This window comes from Eublepharis macularius, chromosome 8, assembly GCF_028583425.1.
Source record: "Eublepharis macularius isolate TG4126 chromosome 8, MPM_Emac_v1.0, whole genome shotgun sequence".
Lineage (NCBI taxonomy): Eukaryota > Metazoa > Chordata > Lepidosauria > Squamata > Eublepharidae > Eublepharis > Eublepharis macularius.
Genome location: NC_072797.1, coordinates 128,861,200 through 128,880,931, shown reverse-complemented (window position 1 = coordinate 128,880,931; position 19,732 = coordinate 128,861,200). Strand labels below are relative to the sequence as shown.

The window sequence follows — 19,732 nt, the reverse complement described above, 5'->3', positions numbered from 1 at the left end:
GGGGAACTATTAAGACTAAAATAATCTCTCCGGGGATTCTTCTTCCTGGATGTGGTATCTACTACATTGTTCTTTCTATTCCCTACATTATGTTGTCCATTAGGTGTTGGGGGAGGGTATTAATATGGAGAAAATTTACATGAAAGAGAGAGTCCTTTTCTTGAAGATCGATTTTAAGTGATTGTGACCAGATAAAGCTATTTTGTTTTTGTAATGGAAATAATTACTTTCTGATGGGTAAGTAAGTAGAGATAACCCCGAGCAGGGCTTTTTTTCTGGGAAAAGATGTGGCGGAACTCTCAAGCGGCAAGCCATTTCAGGATTCAGGTATTTAAATGCTTCGGCTGCTGGACTGACACCTTGGCTCTGACCCTTGGCTTGCTGTGACTACTTGCCTGCCTGTTCCTCAGTTGGACTACTGCCTCTGGCTAGGTTGCGACAAAGTAGGACCAAGGAAAGCCAACAATGAAAAAGACAGCAGGAGGTATGCTACATTCCCATGCAGAGCTGTGAGATAATTCCTTTTTGTTATTTCTCCCTGTTTAGGCTGAGTCCAAATTGTAATTTGTATTCCTCTTATTTGATCACAGTCAGACAGCCCCCAACAAATGACTGAAGGCCTGTAACCTGAGCAGTGCTGCTCACAAAATTGTCAGATTTTTTAAAAAAAATGCGGCACCACCAGGAATAACAAAAGAAAAATCAATAGTACAAACCATTATATCTTATTGAAATAATTATATAGCACTTTCTAGTTTTGGTCATATTTTGCTGTTATAGCAACCCTGTGGGTCCAAGTACATTACTAACACTTTAAAGACAGAGGAACTGAGGTGGAGGGCTTTGACCCAATATTTTTGCAATAAAAATATCAGTGAGAAAATGGCTGAAGAACCCTTACAATTCCAAAATAGGTTTCAGTCCTTCCCAAAAGCTGCTGAAGAGGCTATGCAGATGTTTGCAAATTAAGCATCATTTTGGACAATTGGAAGTATTTTCTGCATTTTTTCATATTTCCATGACAATTTTTAATGCATTGTCATCATGGATTGATGCTTTCATTGGGTTTATGAATGGTTCCATACATCCATTTGGCACGCTCTGCGCATTGAATGCACTTTGTTAAAATTCCAGGACATATAGAGTGGTGAATGGGACACATGCTGAACAATTCATACAAGTATTTTGACTTCTATCTACTCCCACTGATCAACTTGTGCTGATTACCGGAGCAACCATATGCAGTTACTCCCATTGAAGTGAAAGGTCTTTCACTAGGGAATTAAGGACTGCGTTGTTACTGACATAAAACCAAATTTGAGAATTTATTTGCCCTTAGTTCCAACTTCTTCTTTCTGGTTATGGAGTAAATTGGCCGACGCCTTTCCCGAGAATAACACTGTCATCTTTTGAAATCACAGGAAAACTGAGTGTTTATGGTTTCCTGTGTGATTAAATCTAATAGATAGACAGATCTGGAGAATTTGGTGTTACAGCCGGGTGGTGTTGGTTATAGTCATCATTATTATCATTACTTGTTAACTTTATAATTGCTTTCTGTTCTTCTGTATTGCTGATGCTCAAGACTGTAGTCATAAGAGCAGAGAATAAGAGAGAACTGATATCATGCTTTCCTTCTTTTAAACCAAAACCTGGATTCCTGATCATCAGGGATTATCACAGTAGAAACCTAAGCAGTTACGCCCGTCTAACAGTGAAATCCTAAACAGAGTTACTCGAAGCTAGGCTAGAATTTCCAGCTCCAGGTTAGGAAATTCCAAGAGATTTTGGAGGTGGAGCCTGGAGAGGGCGGGGTTTGCTGAGGGGAGGGGCCTCAGCAGGGTATAATGCCATAGACTCCACCCTCCACCGCAGTCATTTTCGCCAAGGAAACTGATCCCTGTGGTCTGGAGATAAGTTGTAATTCTATGTGATCTCCAACCCTAGCTAAGCATTGGAACCAATAGGCTTATATTGGAGTAACTCTTAGGATTTCACTAAAAGTGAAAGAAGGGTATATCCGTTTGCGTTATCACAGTGCAGCCATATAAGGAGTGACTCCAATCTAAACCTATTCGATTTTAATGGATTTAAGATGGGTTGCAGGGCTGTAGTAACCCATGGCCGAGCCCCTAGGCTTTTACGTATTTTGGACCCCCTCTGGCACTTGTCTTTCACTCCACTACAGCTGACTACCTGACCCTGGCACGGTAGGTACTAGACCACAGTACATAGCCCTATATCCATTTTGAGGGTCTTTTGAAGAATTCTATTCACAATTTAAAAAATATTTTTATTGCGCAAGTAGAAGTCTTCCGGAAAGCACATTTTGGGGGTATAATTGTTCAATATTGTAATATTTTGAAGTGAATAATTTTATTATTTATTAAAATATATAATTTATGGAGAATTGTTTTAATATAAGAGACCATTTGTTTCACTTCAATAAGGAAGCAGTTAATTATATTATTAATAGAGATTATATAAGAGAATCAATTAATTGTAATCATTTTTTTGCTACCCCCACAGCAAATAATTGTAATTGATGTGGGGGTGTGCAAAAAAAAACTGATGGGCCCCCAGTCTAGGGTTGCCAGCCTCCAGGCGGTGGCTGGAGACCTCCTGGAATTACAACTGATCTCCAGGTGACAGAGATCAGTTCACCTGGAGAAAATGGCTGCTTTGGAGGGGTAGACTCTGTGGTATTATACCTTTCTGAGGCCCCTCCCCTCACCAAACCCCACCCTCTCCAGGCTCCACCCCCAACATCTCCAGGAATTTTCCAGCCTGGACCTGGCGACCCTGTGGGACCCCTAGGCTTCGAGCCTAGTCAGCCTTACGAATACTATGGCCCTCCTGGGTCGCACAAGATTGCACCATCAAATTTGGGTTCTAAATACGATTTCTTCCCTCTTTCCTCATCACAGTGGAGACAGATTAAAGGACAGCTTTAAAAAAAATAGTAACATTTTATTTCCCTTCTCTTCCCCCCCCCCACACCCACCCAAAGCCCCTGGGCTTCTGCTGCAACGCCCCAACGCAGCTGTCATCCCGACCACGCGACTGAAAAGGTCGTTCTGGGGGGCGAAGCGGGAGAGAATTTTCTCTCTGCAGCCTGACAGGAAAGCGCGCCGGGGACTCGGCCAAGGTCACCCAGGGACTGGGAAACCCCGCAGGGAAGGAGACGCGGGAGCGAAGCGCCTCGGCAACCGCAGGCCTCCTCCTCCTCCTCCTCCTCCGAGAAAAAACAATGTGAAAAACGAATCCCGGGGCGCGCCAAACGGGGGGGCGACCAGGCAGGCCCGCCGGAAGCGCGCCGGGCCCTTTTGGCGTGCGGGACCGCGCCGCAGAGGCCTGTCCTCTCCCCATGCGGCGGGGCCGGGCAGCCTATCTGCGGGCCGGCTGGGCGTCCCCGGGCGGGAGCGTTCCGCCGCTGTTTCCAGGCCGACGGCGCCGCCTGGTTGGCTGAGGGGCCGCGGCGCCGGGAGCCGGGCCGCGGCGGCGCAGGCTCGCCCGGGCTCCTCCCTCAGGAAGGCCGCCGGGATGGCGGCGGAGGGGGCGGGATGAGGGGCCGGCAGCCGCCTCAGGAGCGGCGGCGGCGGCGGAGGGCTCGGAGGCGCCGCTGCGGAAGGGCCGAGTGAGCGAGCGAGCGGGACCAGCCGCCCCCGCCGAGCCCCTGCCCGGCTGCCCGCCTCCCGCCTCTGCCCTGCCCTCCCCCGCCGCCTTGCCGCCGCCGCTGTCGTCGCCCTGGGGCCGGGCGGGCGGCCGGGAAAGCGCGGCGCTTGGATGCCCGGAGCCCGCGGCGCGGAGCCAGCCCCGAGCCCGCCATGGGCTGCTGCGGCAGCGCCGCCTCGCAGGTGAGAGGGGCCCGGAGGGGGAGACGCGGGCCGGGCCGGGGCACCGCCGCGGAGGGGCTGGGGCGGCAGACGAGGGCGCCTGAGCGGCGGGTGCCCAGGCAAGGGCTCTTGAAGCGGCCGCCTCCCCACTGGGGGGCTTGCGTCGCTTCCTCCCCCCTGTATTTTCCTCTCTAAATTTGCCCCCCGCTTTGCACAAGTGTTTACTGCCTCTCGCCCTCCCTCCCTCCCCTTGCGCCACTTGTACCTTCCTCTGCCTCCCCTCCACGCATTGGCACGTTTTGTATTTACTTGACTGTTTTTAACCCCCTCGATGCGGGTTTGCAATAAACTTGTCTGATCCCCCCCGTTTTTTCCTAGTTAAGTATTTTGAACCCTTTAACACCCCCCCTCCTCCCCCCCCGCCGCCTTTGCTCCGGTCACAACGGCTGCAATCCCAAAGACACTTTCTTGAGAGTAAGCCCCGTTTAATAACCTGGGATTTAATCCGCAGTAGATCTTTTTAGAATTGCTTCCAAAATGTCCCAGTCCGGAAGACTGGATTTTAAAAAGCTTGCTGTGCAGCTGATAAGAGCGTGGTTAAGAACAACATGGCAGAGCTAAATGAAATGATTTTTGTATTTCAAAATCATTGCTTCCTGTCTCTGCTTATCTGTAGATTTTTTGCTGTGAGGGGGGCAAAAAGGAACAGGGCTGCCTCTCTCCTTTGCAGTTTTGTCGGTGCTAAGCTGGTGTCTTCAGTCCCCTGTTCCTGTCCTTATTTTTTATACCTTCCCTGTGCCTGTGTCTGACATTTTGCTGCCCCAGTGCTTGCTTGCCCTGCCTCATTTCCACAACTAAGCACCCTTTGTACCTTTTCCAGAGAGAGAACCTGTCACTCAGATTCTTTGTTTTGAGTTGGTTGGAAGGCCATCACTAACTAGTTTTGCAGGGGTCCCAAAGCCATGCTCCATTGCCTTTTGCCTTCCTCCTCTGCCTCCTTCTTGATCCAGCGTTAAATGGCAACAGCAGCCCCTCTCATATTAGCTTCATACTCTTCACACAACCTTGACTTGATACTGTTTACTCAATCCTTGTATGTTCTCCTGTTCCCTTAGGTTATGTGTTAATGACTCTTGCTTCTGGAAGCAATTCCTGTGGTTCCTATTTTGAATTATAACCTCCCCTGCCTTTCACTTAGTACCCTCCCTATTGTTTATCCATCTGATCCCTGTATACATCATTGCTTCTTGCAGTGCCCCACCCCATCTGATTTCCTTCCACAGGTGCCTTTATGAAATCTTTCCCTGTTTCTGCATCCATGTATTTCTGACAGTTGTCCCATTACACTTCCTCAAAAGAGTTCAAGGTGGCCAATGTGGCAGACCTTTTTATCTCTACAGTAATCCTGTGAGGTAGGTTAAACTGGAATGCAGTAACTTTCCCTTGGCAAACCTCCCACTTTTAAACACAACACTTCAACCATTCTACTGCACCGATTTCTTCCAGCATTTGGGGGTGTTTATCTGTTCTTTAGGGGCATGCGCTCAAAATCTCTTAAGACGTATAAATTATCCCTTAGGACATTTTAATAGCAGTTTTGTCATGTTACTCCTACTATGAGTATGTTTTTTCCTTTTGTGTGTTTAATGGAGTGGCATTTATCTGCTTTAATAATTGAGGATAAGCTATAAAAAGGTAATAGTAACTTTTCCAGATGGAGTAATACTTTAGGATTTTGTTTTTTTAAATGAAGCGTTTGCTCTCATAGCTCTCTTTGTTGTGACATGGTGATGTCCTTTCCCCTACCACATACTACATTCTTGGAGAAGGAAGTGTTTACTGTCTATTGATAGGCATGGCTAATTTGTAACAGCTGTGTTCGGACTACTTTCTGTCTTTTGTGTGTCTGTGTGAGGTAAAAGCAGTTGGTCAGGGTATTGTGTTCTCTCTCTCCCACCATCCATACTCATCATACTTTAGAATAGTTTCTTTTTCTAGGGCCCAGAGAGAGGCTTCAGTAGCCAGAAACGGGATTGGTACAGTGGCATTTGTGCGTTGTATTAATTTGACTGCTGTTGTACTGTATCTGGAATATAGTAACTATAACTGGTATACATCCTGTAGGGCCACAGTGATGCTAAGGGTTAGATTGACTAGTGTCCTGACCACTTTTATGATATTTGAACGGATCCATTCTGTATTTGATTGTGAGTTGTCGTTGATAAGAAAAGATAGCCTGAGGTGTGGTAGATTCTAATGCCTAGTTACTGCATAGATTTTCTTCTTTGAAACATACATACCGGGACTTGACTATGATCATGTTAGCTGCTGCCCATCCCTTTCTTCCTCTTCCCCTCTTAATTTTACGCATTTGTCATAGTTATATTGCTCTCTTGCTAGATTCAAGGAACATGGAACTCCACCCCACGTTTCCAATAAATCAACAAGGTTCAAGTCCAGTAGGGTATATTTGTTAGTCTTTAAGGTGCTACTGGATTCGAACCTTGCTCATCTACTGCAGACCAACATGGTCTGGAACCACCTCTCCAATAGTAGCTTAAAACCTTCCTATTTGAACTGCTGAACAAATGATGCATGTTAAAATGACAATGTCTGTTCTCCAGCTGGTAGCCTGTCAACAGCCTTGGCTACTGGTGTCCCCATCTTTGCCTTCTTTTGTGCAATTTATGTTTTTGCTCCCCTCTGTACTATGTGGCTTGATCTTTGGGCCATCTGCTTGGCTGGTGCAGTTATATAATATGCCTTGACTGAGGCTGTGTGCCTGTGATTTGGACTGTGTGCTGATTGGAAAGCCTGTGGATGACCGTGCCTTGTGGCAGTGGAAGGGACTGGACCACTAGACTTCTTTTTGCTTCCTTTGAGCTCTGTGATGCTGCGTTTGAACGAACACCTACATTTTGGTTGCTCTGAATAGGAGAGAGGGGTTAACTTAATGACTTTTCTCAGAAATTCAATTCCTGGCATATCCAGTGGCTTAAAAATGCTAAATAGTATCTCCTGTTGCTCTGCTTCTTCTGTCTTTTCAAATACCTTTTAGGTGATCTTTCCAAGGCCTGTGTAGCTCACATGGCATATGTAAGCTGTAGGCTTTTATTTTTCTGCATGGTGTCTTCTCAGAATGAATCTAGTTCATGATCTTGCTTGTGTCCCATTCATCAGCTTTTTGGATCATCTTTAACATTTATTATTCCCTATTCTTTCTCCTCTCTCCCATTTCTTCACATCTATCTACCTCAATAAATAAGCTTGGTGTGTCTGATTCGGTGTCAATCGATATTCCATTGCAGAATGTTGCACGGCCATGTGGACCTTTACAGATGGCTTTTTCTTAAAAGTTCAGGGCTAGAGCTGTGTGGTGGAAGTGATAAATATGGTCTAGATCAGAAGTTTTTCAATCAGTGTTTCAAAGAAGGCTAAGAGCAGAACCACAAGTGACAAAAGGCACAGATTGGACACTTTTTTATGGAGCTGCAAAAAGGAAGGTGGTTTGGGGTTCTTATAACCTTGGTTTCAATCTGTTTCAGAGCGGAACTACAAGTGACAAGAGGCACAGGTTGGACACTCGTCAGCTTCCCTCAAGTTTTGATGGGAAATGTAGGCATCCTGGTCTTGCAGCTTGGCTCTCCGACGGCTGTCCAGTGGACTTTTCAACTGTCACTTGTCCAACATTCCGCCAAGCTTCCTACATTCCCCATCAAAACTTGAGGGAAGCTGGCAAGTGTCCAATCTGTGCCTTTTGTCACTTGTGGTTCTGCTCTAAGATTCCTTAGTTTATCAAGAGTCCTACAACGACTTGACTGAAAAACCACATTTCCCAGAAGGGTGCTTTGCCGCCACTGTGGATAGCCCTCTGTAATGCGTAGACTCCTTATACAGGTTGTATCTTCAGTGTGTATAGTGAAAGGATAAGGCCCCCTAAAGTCTCTAGTTAGTGCCACAAGTAAAAAGATTCTGTGTGAGAGGCTGTATTTCTGAGTTCCCTGAAAATTTCAAGGTTTCTTTGTTAAATTTTTTGAGTGCAAGAATCCTGAAAACATATCTGGTATTTGACTTACTATAAACACTGGGATAACTTGGTACTTCCTCGGGAAACAAAATAAAATGACACACTATTAATGTGTGTAAACAACATAAAATGAAGAATATATATTTACATATTAGCATTAATTGCAGAGTTTTCATGTTTTGACTAACGTATTTGAGCTCAGTATTGTCGCTGATGTGGTTTAACATCGATGTAGAGAGACATAGAGCACCAACGAGATTTAGCTCAGTCTCCTCATTTTATGGCCCCTAGGAAATCTAGATATGTTATGGGTATGGCCAGATATTTCACTCATTTGGATGTTCCATCTTATAGAAGAGCTTTCACCCTGGCCCGATGTGAAGTTATCCCTTCAGTGACTATTGAAGGGAAATATAGGAAGATCCCATATGAGGATAGACGCTGCCGTTGCTCCATTGGTGAAGTGGAATCACTTATTCATATGTTTTTTCATTGTCCTTTCCATCAAGTCTATAAGGACAAGTTTATTTCCACACTCTTAGACACACCAATTGCAGAGGCAAATAAGGCCTGCCTGGAGAAACTCCTAATTGATGAAAATCCAACTATCTCCAGGCAAATAACCAAATTCTTTCTCTATTTGGTTAAATTCCATAATAAAAAGAATAGCCATACATAGTTAAAATCGTAAAAAGAGCAGGAGACTATTTTATTGTCAATGTTTTAAATATTAGAATTCCTGCGATTCCCAGAGAACTATATACATTTTAAGATAAGATTTTAAATGTTAAATGTATTTTTCTATGTCCTTTACATTTTTACGCTGGATTTAACTATTCTATTGATTGATAATGTATTGTCATTGTTATGGTCTCTGACTGCAAATAAATTCATTCATTCATCCATTCAACAACAATGTAAAGCCATTGACTTAAGATTGTCCAAAGCTTTGGAATAGGCTGTTGTCTCTGTGTGCTGATGACACCTGGTTATACATCAGATTAAACAAACCTTCAGGAACAGCCATTACCATGTTGGGACAGTGACTGGAATCTGTAGTAGAGGAGGAACCTGGTAAAGCTTAATCCTGATAAGACAGAGGCAGTGCTGGGGAGTTCTGTTGACCCCAGCTCTTTTACTGGAAAGCAAGTAAAGCAGGAGGCGAGAAATACCTGTCTTTCAATTTCATATGGATTAGAAATTTCTTGGCTGCTTGGATTGGCTGACCTAGCCACACAAATTCATGCTACAACATGAATTTGGACTGTTATAATGCTGTGTACATGAGGCTATCCTCATGTTGGTGCTGAACACAGCTGCTACGTGGATGATTAAGCATTCTGAATATATTACCCCAAGTTTAAGAATGCTGCATTGACTGCCAATTTGCTTTTATACTCAGTTCAAGAGCCTTCAACCCCTCACAACTTGGGATTCTTATAGGTGCCCACAAGTCAAATTGGGTCCTCAAACCATGGATTATTAGTATCGGGTTGGTGGTCTGCATAGGCTTGTGTTTGTTCATTGGGGACACCTGTGCTGTGGAAGGGGCTTGCCAAGAAGGTGAAGACGGCGTCAGCATTGTCCAGATTTCACAGTCTGTGTAAAGTGGAGTTTTTCTGTTGGACTTTTGGTAGCCCATGAGCGGACGTTGTGGTTTGCTTCCTTTTACTTGTATTTCTTGATTGACTGTTGTTTTTAAAAATTTGAAGTAACGTTGATCAGGAGAAATGCAGGATATAAATATTTTAAATACATTAATTTTATTATTTATATCCTGCTTTCCCATCCAGTGGGGACTCTTAAGTGGCTAAAATACAGAGAAAAACCCAACACACAGGAGGGGTAGGCAGAGACGGTGCAAAGCAGGTCTTCTCTCTCTCTTAACCGACTTTCCACCCAGCTCTAGGCTAAGAGCTGAAGGACAAGAAAGAGCCTTTCAGCTCAAGCCGCTAGGCATGTTCAGGCTTTAAATACCTCAGAGAGGTACAAGAAGTTGTTTAGCTGCTGCTAGCTAAATAAAAATAAAAGCAAGATATTTGGTGTATTCTTTTATTACATGTATCAGTATCCCTCACCTGGATGGCTAGTCCGATCTCATCCAATCTCAGAAGCTAAGCAGGGTTGGCCTCGGTTAGTGCTTGGATGGGAGACCACCAAGGCAATTCAGATTCACTACACAGAGACAGGCAATGATGGCAAACCACCACTGTCCATCTTGGGCCTTGAAAACCCTCTGGGGCCTCCATAAGTCAGCTGCAACCTCTCTTCACTTTTTGCACACCAACAAAAATGTCACAGATTGCTCCCTGGAACATTCTCACAAAGGAGATCCTGGAAACCTCATGAGTGGGGGGCTAGGGGCTACAGTGAGGAAGGAAATTGGGTGAGATCAAGCTGGTAAGATCCAAGCCAAATGTCTGCCATTGCCGGCAAGTTATTCTCCATCTTAAGGTCATTCTGCACGATGTGTGGCAAAGAACCTGGGTTTATCACAGTATGTGCACTTGCCAGAGAATTACAGGGGTTGGCAACAGGGATTTATGTTACCTTACATAGCACAAGAGTCCAATGACATCTTTGGTTGCTTCAACAGAACATTTTAATCTAAGACTTGGGAGGCAATAATTTCAGCTTATTCAGCACTGACCCCCCAAATTCCTTGACTGTAATAAGGTGTTCTGGGTTTCTTTGTGCAAGGTGCCACCGCTAAAGGAAAAGTTTGACGTATACCAGTGGAGAAGTAGGAAGATGAGAGACGGAGAGGAAAGGAAGACATTAAGAAGGATGAAAGAACTGGGTATGATTAGTTGAGACTAGAAGAATTAATAGACTGAGAGTTTCAAATACTGAAAAAGATGTCAGAAGAGAGAGAACACTTGTTCACCCTCTCCAATGATTATGTGACAAGAGCTGCCCTTCACTGCCATTTTCTCCTGTCTTAGCATGGATTATATATAAACCCTCCGGAACCAGGAAGCGCCTTTATCCTTTACAGAGCACCGTTATCCTCACCCTCTTCTGCCTCCACTGAGTTATATGTTGTTATCACCCAGGTATGGAATACTGGATACTGATGAGATCTGCTCTGCCCTGGATAGCCCAGGTGAGCCTGATTTTGTCAGGTCTCAGAAGCTAGGCAGGGTTGGCCTTGGTTAGTAATTAGATGGGAGACCTCCAGCAAAGACCAGGGTTGCAAGGGCAGGCAATGGCAAACCACCTCGGATAGTCTCTTGCCTTAAAAATCCCACCAGGGGTCGCTATAAGTCAACTATGACTTGAGGGCCCTCTCTATCGCCAGTGAGATGTAGCTTGCGTTAGGACAGGAGAACTGTAACCCAGATCTCCACTGTTTCCCTGATGGCTGTTCCAAAATAGTTCAAGGACTTACTGTGTGGTCTTCTGTGAACTGGTTACTTTCAGCCGTGTTGCAATGTTTGTAACATTGAATGTAATCTGTACTTTATTCTACAGTAGAAATGTTAAATTTTCAGAAACTTTGAAGCTGCATGGGGGGAGTTCTCTGGGTTTTTTTGCGGGGAGGGGGAGAAATGGGAATTTGGGGCAGGGTTGCTATGGAGGGGGGTGGGTGGGCCCCCCGACTCAGCTTGAGGGCCTGTGAAGCCAGAGTCATGCTGCATTCAGCATATGTGTTTCCATTTATTTTGCTTTTAATTCAGTTCTGCACTGCAGCCACGAGGGGAAAGGAAGGCAGAGCAAACAGCAGTAGCTCCGACTATCTGCTGGCTGTGCCTTCTGCAAACTTTTCTACTTTTTGACTTTTCTACCGATTGTCTGTTGCAAAATACTGCTAAGCCTGTTCATCAAGCCAGTTATTGAAGCTAGGCAAGACCAGCCAGCACAGCTGATGGCTGCCGCAGTTATTGCCAGAATGTTGCCTGCTAACAACAGTCAGATCTTGGGAAAGGGTAGCCCTGTTAGTGTGCTGTGGCATAATAAAACCACCTTTCCTTTTCTGCTCCTTAATTTTTTTTTCTTTTCCACATTTTTCTGTTTCATTTTAGAATCATAGGGTTGGAAGAGACCTCTAGGGTCATCTAGTCCAACCCCCTGCACAATGCAGGAAATTCACAACTACCCCCCCCCCCCAATTGTCCCAGTGTCCCCCTGTTCCATGCCCGGAAGAGATTTTGCTCTCTTTCTTTCATGATCTGCCTTCCTTTCTTTACCCACATCTAATTCCCCCCCCCTTTTATTTTCCAGCATCCTCTTATCCCTATTCTCCTTACTCCTTTCTCAGTTCCTTCTTATCCCTATCCCTATACAGCAGCAAACGTTTGTTAATAATATGAACATATGAGGGGAAAGGGGGGGGGGGTTAAGTTAATGTTTCCCATGACCTATCCAAGTAGTAAAAGGATGGTTTTTCCTCTTCTACACTTTATATGAATGGCAATGGAAAAATTGAAAGAGATGTAATAGTTTCATATCAAATCTAAACTTATTTTAATGTTTTAATGACATAAAAGCTAATTATTAGCACATACAATTGTACTATGTGGCAGAGGTATGGAATTTACAGGTATAAATGTCTTAGTTTTCTACAGTCATAATTGCAAATATGCCTAGTACTTGAGAAAGAGGTGTAAATTGCTGCACCATATGCTACTTGAGCACATATCTTAATTTTTGGCATCCAAAAAGGAGAAAAAATAAAAGTTGAAGATGGGTTAGTAAACAAAAAAGAGGGCCTTATTTGGTAGAAACTGTCACTATAGGACTACCAGCATATTTGAATATCAAGTTAAACTTTTTAAACTTTGAGATCTGTGAACTCTTTGATGTACTATCAAATATATTATAGTGTTGTTAATTGTTACTAAAAGTATTCATATTTCAACAATAAACATCCTTAATACATGTTATATGTCTACAGTATATATAGGAATTAGCATTATCTAATGTTGTATATTGCCTTACATTTTTTTTAAAAAAACTACACATTTGGAGTGAGTAAAACCTTGTCTTACAAAGAAAAAGAGAAGTTCATAGAAGTTTTTTTAGTGCTCTACTGAATGTCCTAGTTTTAACACTGTAAAGCTGGGGAAAAAATCCTTTGTGAGGGGGTGATCTTTCTGGGCTTTCCCATCTCTATTCCAGTGCAGATGAAAATATTGCCATAACTGTAGATGGCTCTGGTTGCTTGAAAACAGAAAATACATGAGTCACAGACTTCCAGTGAAATCCTAAGCAGGGTTATTCCAGTCTAAGGCCATTGATTTCAATAGACTTAGATTGGAGTAACTCTGCTTAGTATTTCACTGATGTTACAATCCCAATGTAATTTAAAACAATCCCAAGGTATTTAAAACACTAGAGGTGTGCACCCGAAAAATATTCGGGTTTCCTGCTTCGGGTTTACCCAAAGTGGGGAAAAGCTTCGAAAAAAGCCTGAAATCCAAAGCGGCATGCCGCTTTGGATTCGGGTTTCTAAGTCGCTTCGGTATGCTCTGTAAAGATTCGGAGCATACTGAAATTATGGGAGAGGGGGAGGCCACCCCCACCCTTAAACTCCCACCCCCACTCTTTAACCCCATCCCCCCACCCCCCACCTCACTTACCTAGTCAGGCTCCAGCCACCAATGCTGTGCTGGCCAGCGGAGAAGGCCTTCCCTGCTGCCGCCACGCCGGTGCGGCTGGCTGGCAAACAGGGCTTTCCCTGCTGCTGCTGTTGCGGGTGGCCGGCAGAGAGGGCCTTCCGTGTTGCCGCTGCCACTGGCACAGGTGGCCAGCAGAGAGGGCCTTCCCTGTCACCGCCATGGCCGGCGTGGCTGGCCAGCAGAGAGGGCCTTCCCTGCCGCTGGTGCCATGCCAGCGCGGCTGGCCAGCAGAGAGGGCCGCCACCGCTGGAGGCCAGAGGGGAGATGGGAGGGCCTCCTCCTCCTCCAGCCGGTGCCAGGTAAATGGGGGTGGGGAGGAAAGGGTGGGAATGGAAAAGTTTAAAGGGCCCTGCTGCTTGTGACAGGGCCCTTTAAAATTAACCCCCAGGCCCCCTGAAGCATTATGAATGCTTCGGGAAGCTTTGTTTCGGTATTTCTGAATTGGATACCCGAAGCGCACACCTTTAGCAACTACAATGGTCTGTACACTTCATTCTCAAGTAGTGAGAAAAAGTGTTCCCTGAATTTAAAAGTTTGGTCTCTTCTAGAACTGTCTCTAATACTGCCAAATCAGTTTAAGGACGTATTGTCGAAGGCTTTCACGGCCGGAGAACGATGGTTGTTGGGGGTTTTCCGGGCTGTATTGCCGTGGTCTTGGCATTGTAGTTCCTGACGTTTCGCCAGCAGCTGTGGCTGGCATCTTCAGAGGTGTAGCACCAAAAGATAGAGATCTCTCAGTGTCACAGTGTGAAAAAGATGTAGGTCATTTGTATCTACTCAGGAGGGGTGGGGTTGAGCTGAGTCATTCTGTAAGAGTTTCCCAGGGTGTGGAATGCTAATGGCGGGAGGCTTCACTGAATCCTGAGGAGGTTCTTTTGCATATGGATTGGTGCTTGATGTGCTAATCTTCTCTGCAGGGCTATTGTCGGGTGTGGAGTGTTTTGTTGGCCTGGTGTTTTTCAGAACTGGAGCCCATGCTCTGTTCATTCTTAAGGTTTCTTCTTTCCTGTTGAAGTTTTGCTTATGCTTGTGAATTTCAATGGCTTCCCTGTGCAGTCTGACAAAGTAGTTGGAAGTGTTGTCCAGTATTTTGGTGTCCTGGAATAAGATACTGTGCCCTGTTTGAGTTAGGCTATGTTCAGCCACTGCTGATTTTTCAGGCTGTCCAAGTCTGCAGTGTCTTTCATGTTCTTTTATCCTTGTCTGGATGCTACGCTTTGTGGTCCCGATGTAAACTTGTCCACAGCTGCAGGGTATACGGTATACTCCTGCAGAGGTGAGGGGGTCTCTGCTGTCTTTTGCTGATCGTAGCATCTGTTGTATTTTTCGGGTGGGTCTGAATACTGCTTGAAGGTTATGCTTTTCCATAAGCTTTCCCATCTGATCAGTAATTCCTTTGATATATGGCAAAAACACTTTTCCTGTAGGTGACTGTTTTTCCTTGGTTGTTTGATTCATCCTGGGTTTGATTGCTCTTCGGATTTCATTTCTGGAGTAGCCATTTGCCTGAAGTGCGTGGTTTAGATGATTAATTTCCTCATTGAGAAAGCGCGGCTCACATATCCGTCTTGCACGATCCACTAATGTTTTCATTATGCCTCTTTTCTGTCGGGGGTGGTGATTGGAGTTTTTGTGTAAGTAACGATCAGTGTGAGTTGGTTTCCTGTAGACCTTGTGACCTAACTGAAAGTTTGCTTTGCGGATGACCAAGGTATCCAGGAATGAGAGTTTTCCCTCACTTTCTTTCTCCATTGTGAATTGTATGTTCTGGTGGATGTTGTTGAGATGATTCAAAAACTCCCTCAATTCTTCCTCCCCATGGCTCCAAATGATGAATGTATCATCCACAAACCGGAACCATACACTGGGTTTGTGGGGTGCTGATTCTAGAGCTGTTTTTTCAAAATGTTCCATGTAGAAGTTTGCTATAACTGGGCTGAGTGGGCTCCCCATGGCCACCCCATCCATCTGTTCATAGAATTCGTTGTCCCATTGGAAGTAACTGGTTGTCAGACAATGATGGAATAAGGCTGTTACATCCTCTGGGAAAATCTGATTAATCAGTGCAATAGTGTCTTTTACTGGAACCTTGGTAAACAGGGATACAACATCAAAACTGACAAGTATGTCTTGTGGATTGAGTTTCAGAGAACTGATTTTGTTGATGAAATCTGCTGAATCTTTGATGTAAGACGAGGTTTTCCCGATGTGGTCCTGCAGGAGATCTGCCAGATGTCTAGCTAATTCATATGTCGGTGAACCAATGGCACTCACAATGGGTCGGAGTGGGACTGAATCTTTATGTATTTTGGGGAGTCCATATAGTCTAGGTGGCTGTGCTTCAGTCTTGCATAGTTTTCTGTGCGTGTCGGGATGTAGTGAGGAATTCTTGATCAGCGCATTTGTTAGCCTGGTGATTTTGCAAGTGGGATCTCGTTTTAGTTTTTTGTAGGTGGAGGGGTCCAGGAGTTCCTTAATCTTCTTTTTGTATTCCTCCGTTTTCATGATCACTGTAGCATTGCCTTTATCAGCTGGTAGAATGATGATGTCTGGATCTGCATTGAGGGTCTTGATGGCATTTCTCTCCTTGCGTGTTAAATTGCTGGTGGGAAGCTTTGCCTTTCGTAGAATCCTGGCTGTCTCTCCTCTTATTTCCTCAGCTTCCTCTTCCGGTAGATGACGGATGGCAGCTTCTACATTTGCAATGATGTCTTCCACAGGAATTCTGGTGGGGGTGACTGCAAAGTTTCCTCCCTTTGCCAAGATGGAGGTTTCTTCTGGTGAGAGTTGACGGTCTGTCAGATTGATGACAATGCGTGCATTGTCGAGCATTGGGCTTGTCTGTCTTTTTTCCTGTAGTTTGTTAAACTTCTGCTTCTGTCTGGATGTGTGGTTGGTAAACACTTGTTCCATCTTCCTGTAGGTGAGATTATCGACCTTGTCCCAATCCTGACTTCTCATTTTATGGCTGGTGTTGATATGCAGGCAAAATAGCTCCTTGTCTGTGGCAGCAAGTTCTCTGCGGGTAGTGTGGATTCTCTCACGTAAGAGGGCCTGTTCTAGACGGTCATAAATGCGGTTCGCCTGTGTGGTTTTGAAGATTCTTTTAGTTGTGAGAAAAGATGGAATGGTTCTTGTGTCCCTGCAGCGTAGAAGAAAGGTCAAAGAACAGAGTAGATGTGCTTTCTTGTTCCGAAGTGTTTCCAATCTTCGGGTCTGTTGGAATGTTTCCTCCCCGTAGAGGTGTTCGATGTATTGTCGAAGGCTTTCACGGCCGGAGAACGATGGTTGTTGGGGGTTTTCCGGGCTGTATTGCCGTGGTCTTGGCATTGTAGTTCCTGACGTTTCGCCAGCAGCTGTGGCTGGCATCTTCAGAGGTGTAGCACCAAAAGATAGAGATCTCTCAGTGTCACAGTGTGAAAAAGATGTAGGTCATTTGTATCTACTCAGGAGGGGTGGGGTTGAGCTGAGTCATTCTGTAAGAGTTTCCCAGGGTGTGGAATGCTAATGGCGGGAGGCTTCACTGAATCCTGAGGAGGTTCTTTTGCACTGATTAATCAGATTTTCCCAGAGGATGTAACAGCCTTATTCCATCATTGTCTGACAACCAGTTACTTCCAATGGGACAACGAATTCTATGAACAGATGGATGGGGTGGCCATGGGGAGCCCACTCAGCCCAGTTATAGCAAACTTCTACATGGAACATTTTGAAAAAACAGCTCTAGAATCAGCACCCCACAAACCCAGTGTATGGTTCCGGTTTGTGGATGATACATTCATCATTTGGAGCCATGGGGAGGAAGAATTGAGGGAGTTTTTGAATCATCTCAACAACATCCACCAGAACATACAATTCACAATGGAGAAAGAAAGTGAGGGAAAACTCTCATTCCTGGATACCTTGGTCATCCGCAAAGCAAACTTTCAGTTAGGTCACAAGGTCTACAGGAAACCAACTCACACTGATCGTTACTTACACAAAAACTCCAATCACCACCCCCGACAGAAAAGAGGCATAATGAAAACATTAGTGGATCGTGCAAGACGGATATGTGAGCCGCGCTTTCTCAATGAGGAAATTAATCATCTAAACCACGCACTTCAGGCAAATGGCTACTCCAGAAATGAAATCCGAAGAGCAATCAAACCCAGGATGAATCAAACAACCAAGGAAAAACAGTCACCTACAGGAAAAGTGTTTTTGCCATATATCAAAGGAATTACTGATCAGATGGGAAAGCTTATGGAAAAGCATAACCTTCAAGCAGTATTCAGACCCACCCGAAAAATACAACAGATGCTACGATCAGCAAAAGACAGCAGAGACCCCCTCACCTCTGCAGGAGTATACCGTATACCCTGCAGCTGTGGACAAGTTTACATCGGGACCACAAAGCGTAGCATCCAGACAAGGATAAAAGAACATGAAAGACACTGCAGACTTGGACAGCCTGAAAAATCAGCAGTGGCTGAACATAGCCTAACTCAAACAGGGCACAGTATCTTATTCCAGGACACCAAAATACTGGACAACACTTCCAACTACTTTGTCAGACTGCACAGGGAAGCCATTGAAATTCACAAGCATAAGCAAAACTTCAACAGGAAAGAAGAAACCTTAAGAATGAACAGAGCATGGGCTCCAGTTCTGAAAAACACCAGGCCAACAAAACACTCCACACCCGACAATAGCCCTGCAGAGAAGATTAGCACATCAAGCACCAATCCATATGCAAAAGAACCTCCTCAGGATTCAGTGAAGCCTCCCGCCATTAGCATTCCACACCCTGGGAAACTCTTACAGAATGACTCAGCTCAACCCCACCCCTCCTGAGTAGATACAAATGACCTACATCTTTTTCACACTGTGACACTGAGAGATCTCTATCTTTTGGTGCTACACCTCTGAAGATGCCAGCCACAGCTGCTGGCGAAACGTCAGGAACTACAATGCCAAGACCACGGCAATACAGCCCGGAAAACCCCCAACAACCATCAGTTTAAGGACTCTTCTAAATTTTTACTTCAAAAATATCTGCATTTGATGCCAAGCTTGTTATTTCTTTCACAATACAAAATGGGCCATGAGTCTATGACCTTAAATTCCAGCCCTAAAAGTAGTAAGGTGAGAACTGCCTCTGGGCTGTGCAAGTGATTCATTCAGCTTTGCAAACTGTGTGGGTGTGGGAGGATGGCCATCATCTAAGAACTGCCCCAAATTCCCTAATAGAAAAGTGAAATTACAGCTTCCCTCATGTTACTGCCGTACTTTAATTTAATCAGCTTTGAGGTTGAAAAAAAGTCTGGAAATATTATTAAAGCTGTCATCTGTTTCCAAAACTTTGTCCAAACTCATTCAAGGGAACTGGAAGTCTAATACCAAATTAGAGTTCCATACTGGAAGAAAGGTAAGAGGCAAGTACCTTTACTTCCTAGTTGCTCCTTTCTCATTAATTTTTGTGGAGGAATAATTTTCCAAATACATAAAATTAAAAATGGCATACCGGCTGATAAATTCCAAACCTGTTTTACTGGGGAAAGGATGATTGCCTGATGATATTCCTGGACTATTTAGTCGTCGTAACGTCACTGAACTTGAGCCATCCTTTTGCACCGCTTCTTTTAGTCATCAGCACATCGTGGCGACTTCTGCAGTTAGGGGCAGTGAAATGCATGGGGTGGGGGCGGGGAAGGGTGCCCAGCTCCAGCCACCTCTGATAAGGCTGGTGATTAGCTGTAGCTAAAGGGGGTGATGGGGGTGTGTGCTGCATGGCTCAGTTCCTCTTCGTTAGAAGGCGTTGTGCTTGCTTGGAACTCCTTGGCTGCAAGAGCAGCACAGATGCCAGCAGAGTGTGACTGGAGGAAGGGCAAAGGAGCTTCACTACACAAAGCTCTGGAAGAGGTGAGGGAAGAGGGAAATGAGAGATTTATTCCCTCCCATTCTCAGTCGTGGAAACCTGCCCTCCTTTCTCCCCTTCTCACATTCAAATAAGTTTGTTGTATGTGGCTGGATGGGTTCCTCAGTATTGGCTTCAACTGGATTCCTCAAAGTTCCAGGTCTTGATAGGCCTGCAGAGAGTAATACCCACAATTAATTTCAATTAGATAGATACAGGGGTGGGGGCACAAGGACTTGTATGGGGGCATCTCATTTCCCCCCTCCCATTATTTTTTCTTCCCCCGAAAGCCTCGGTAGCCCCTTCCCTGTTCCTGATTCCTTCTCTCCTTCCCACCCAGCAGCTTACT

General features: G+C 44.9%; 1 protein-coding gene across 1 annotated transcript in view; it reads left to right on the top strand.

Moving 5' to 3' along the window:
* Nucleotides 1-3,368: 3,368 nt before the first annotated feature.
* SLC44A1 (solute carrier family 44 member 1) overlaps nt 3,369-19,732 on the top strand; it is a 136,030-nt gene continuing 119,666 nt past the window's right edge. The window contains exon 1 of the mRNA XM_054986321.1: nt 3,369-3,857. Coding sequence (XP_054842296.1) covers nt 3,828-3,857 — 30 coding nt within the window. The 5' untranslated portion in view covers nt 3,369-3,827. The remainder of the gene's footprint in view (nt 3,858-19,732) is intronic.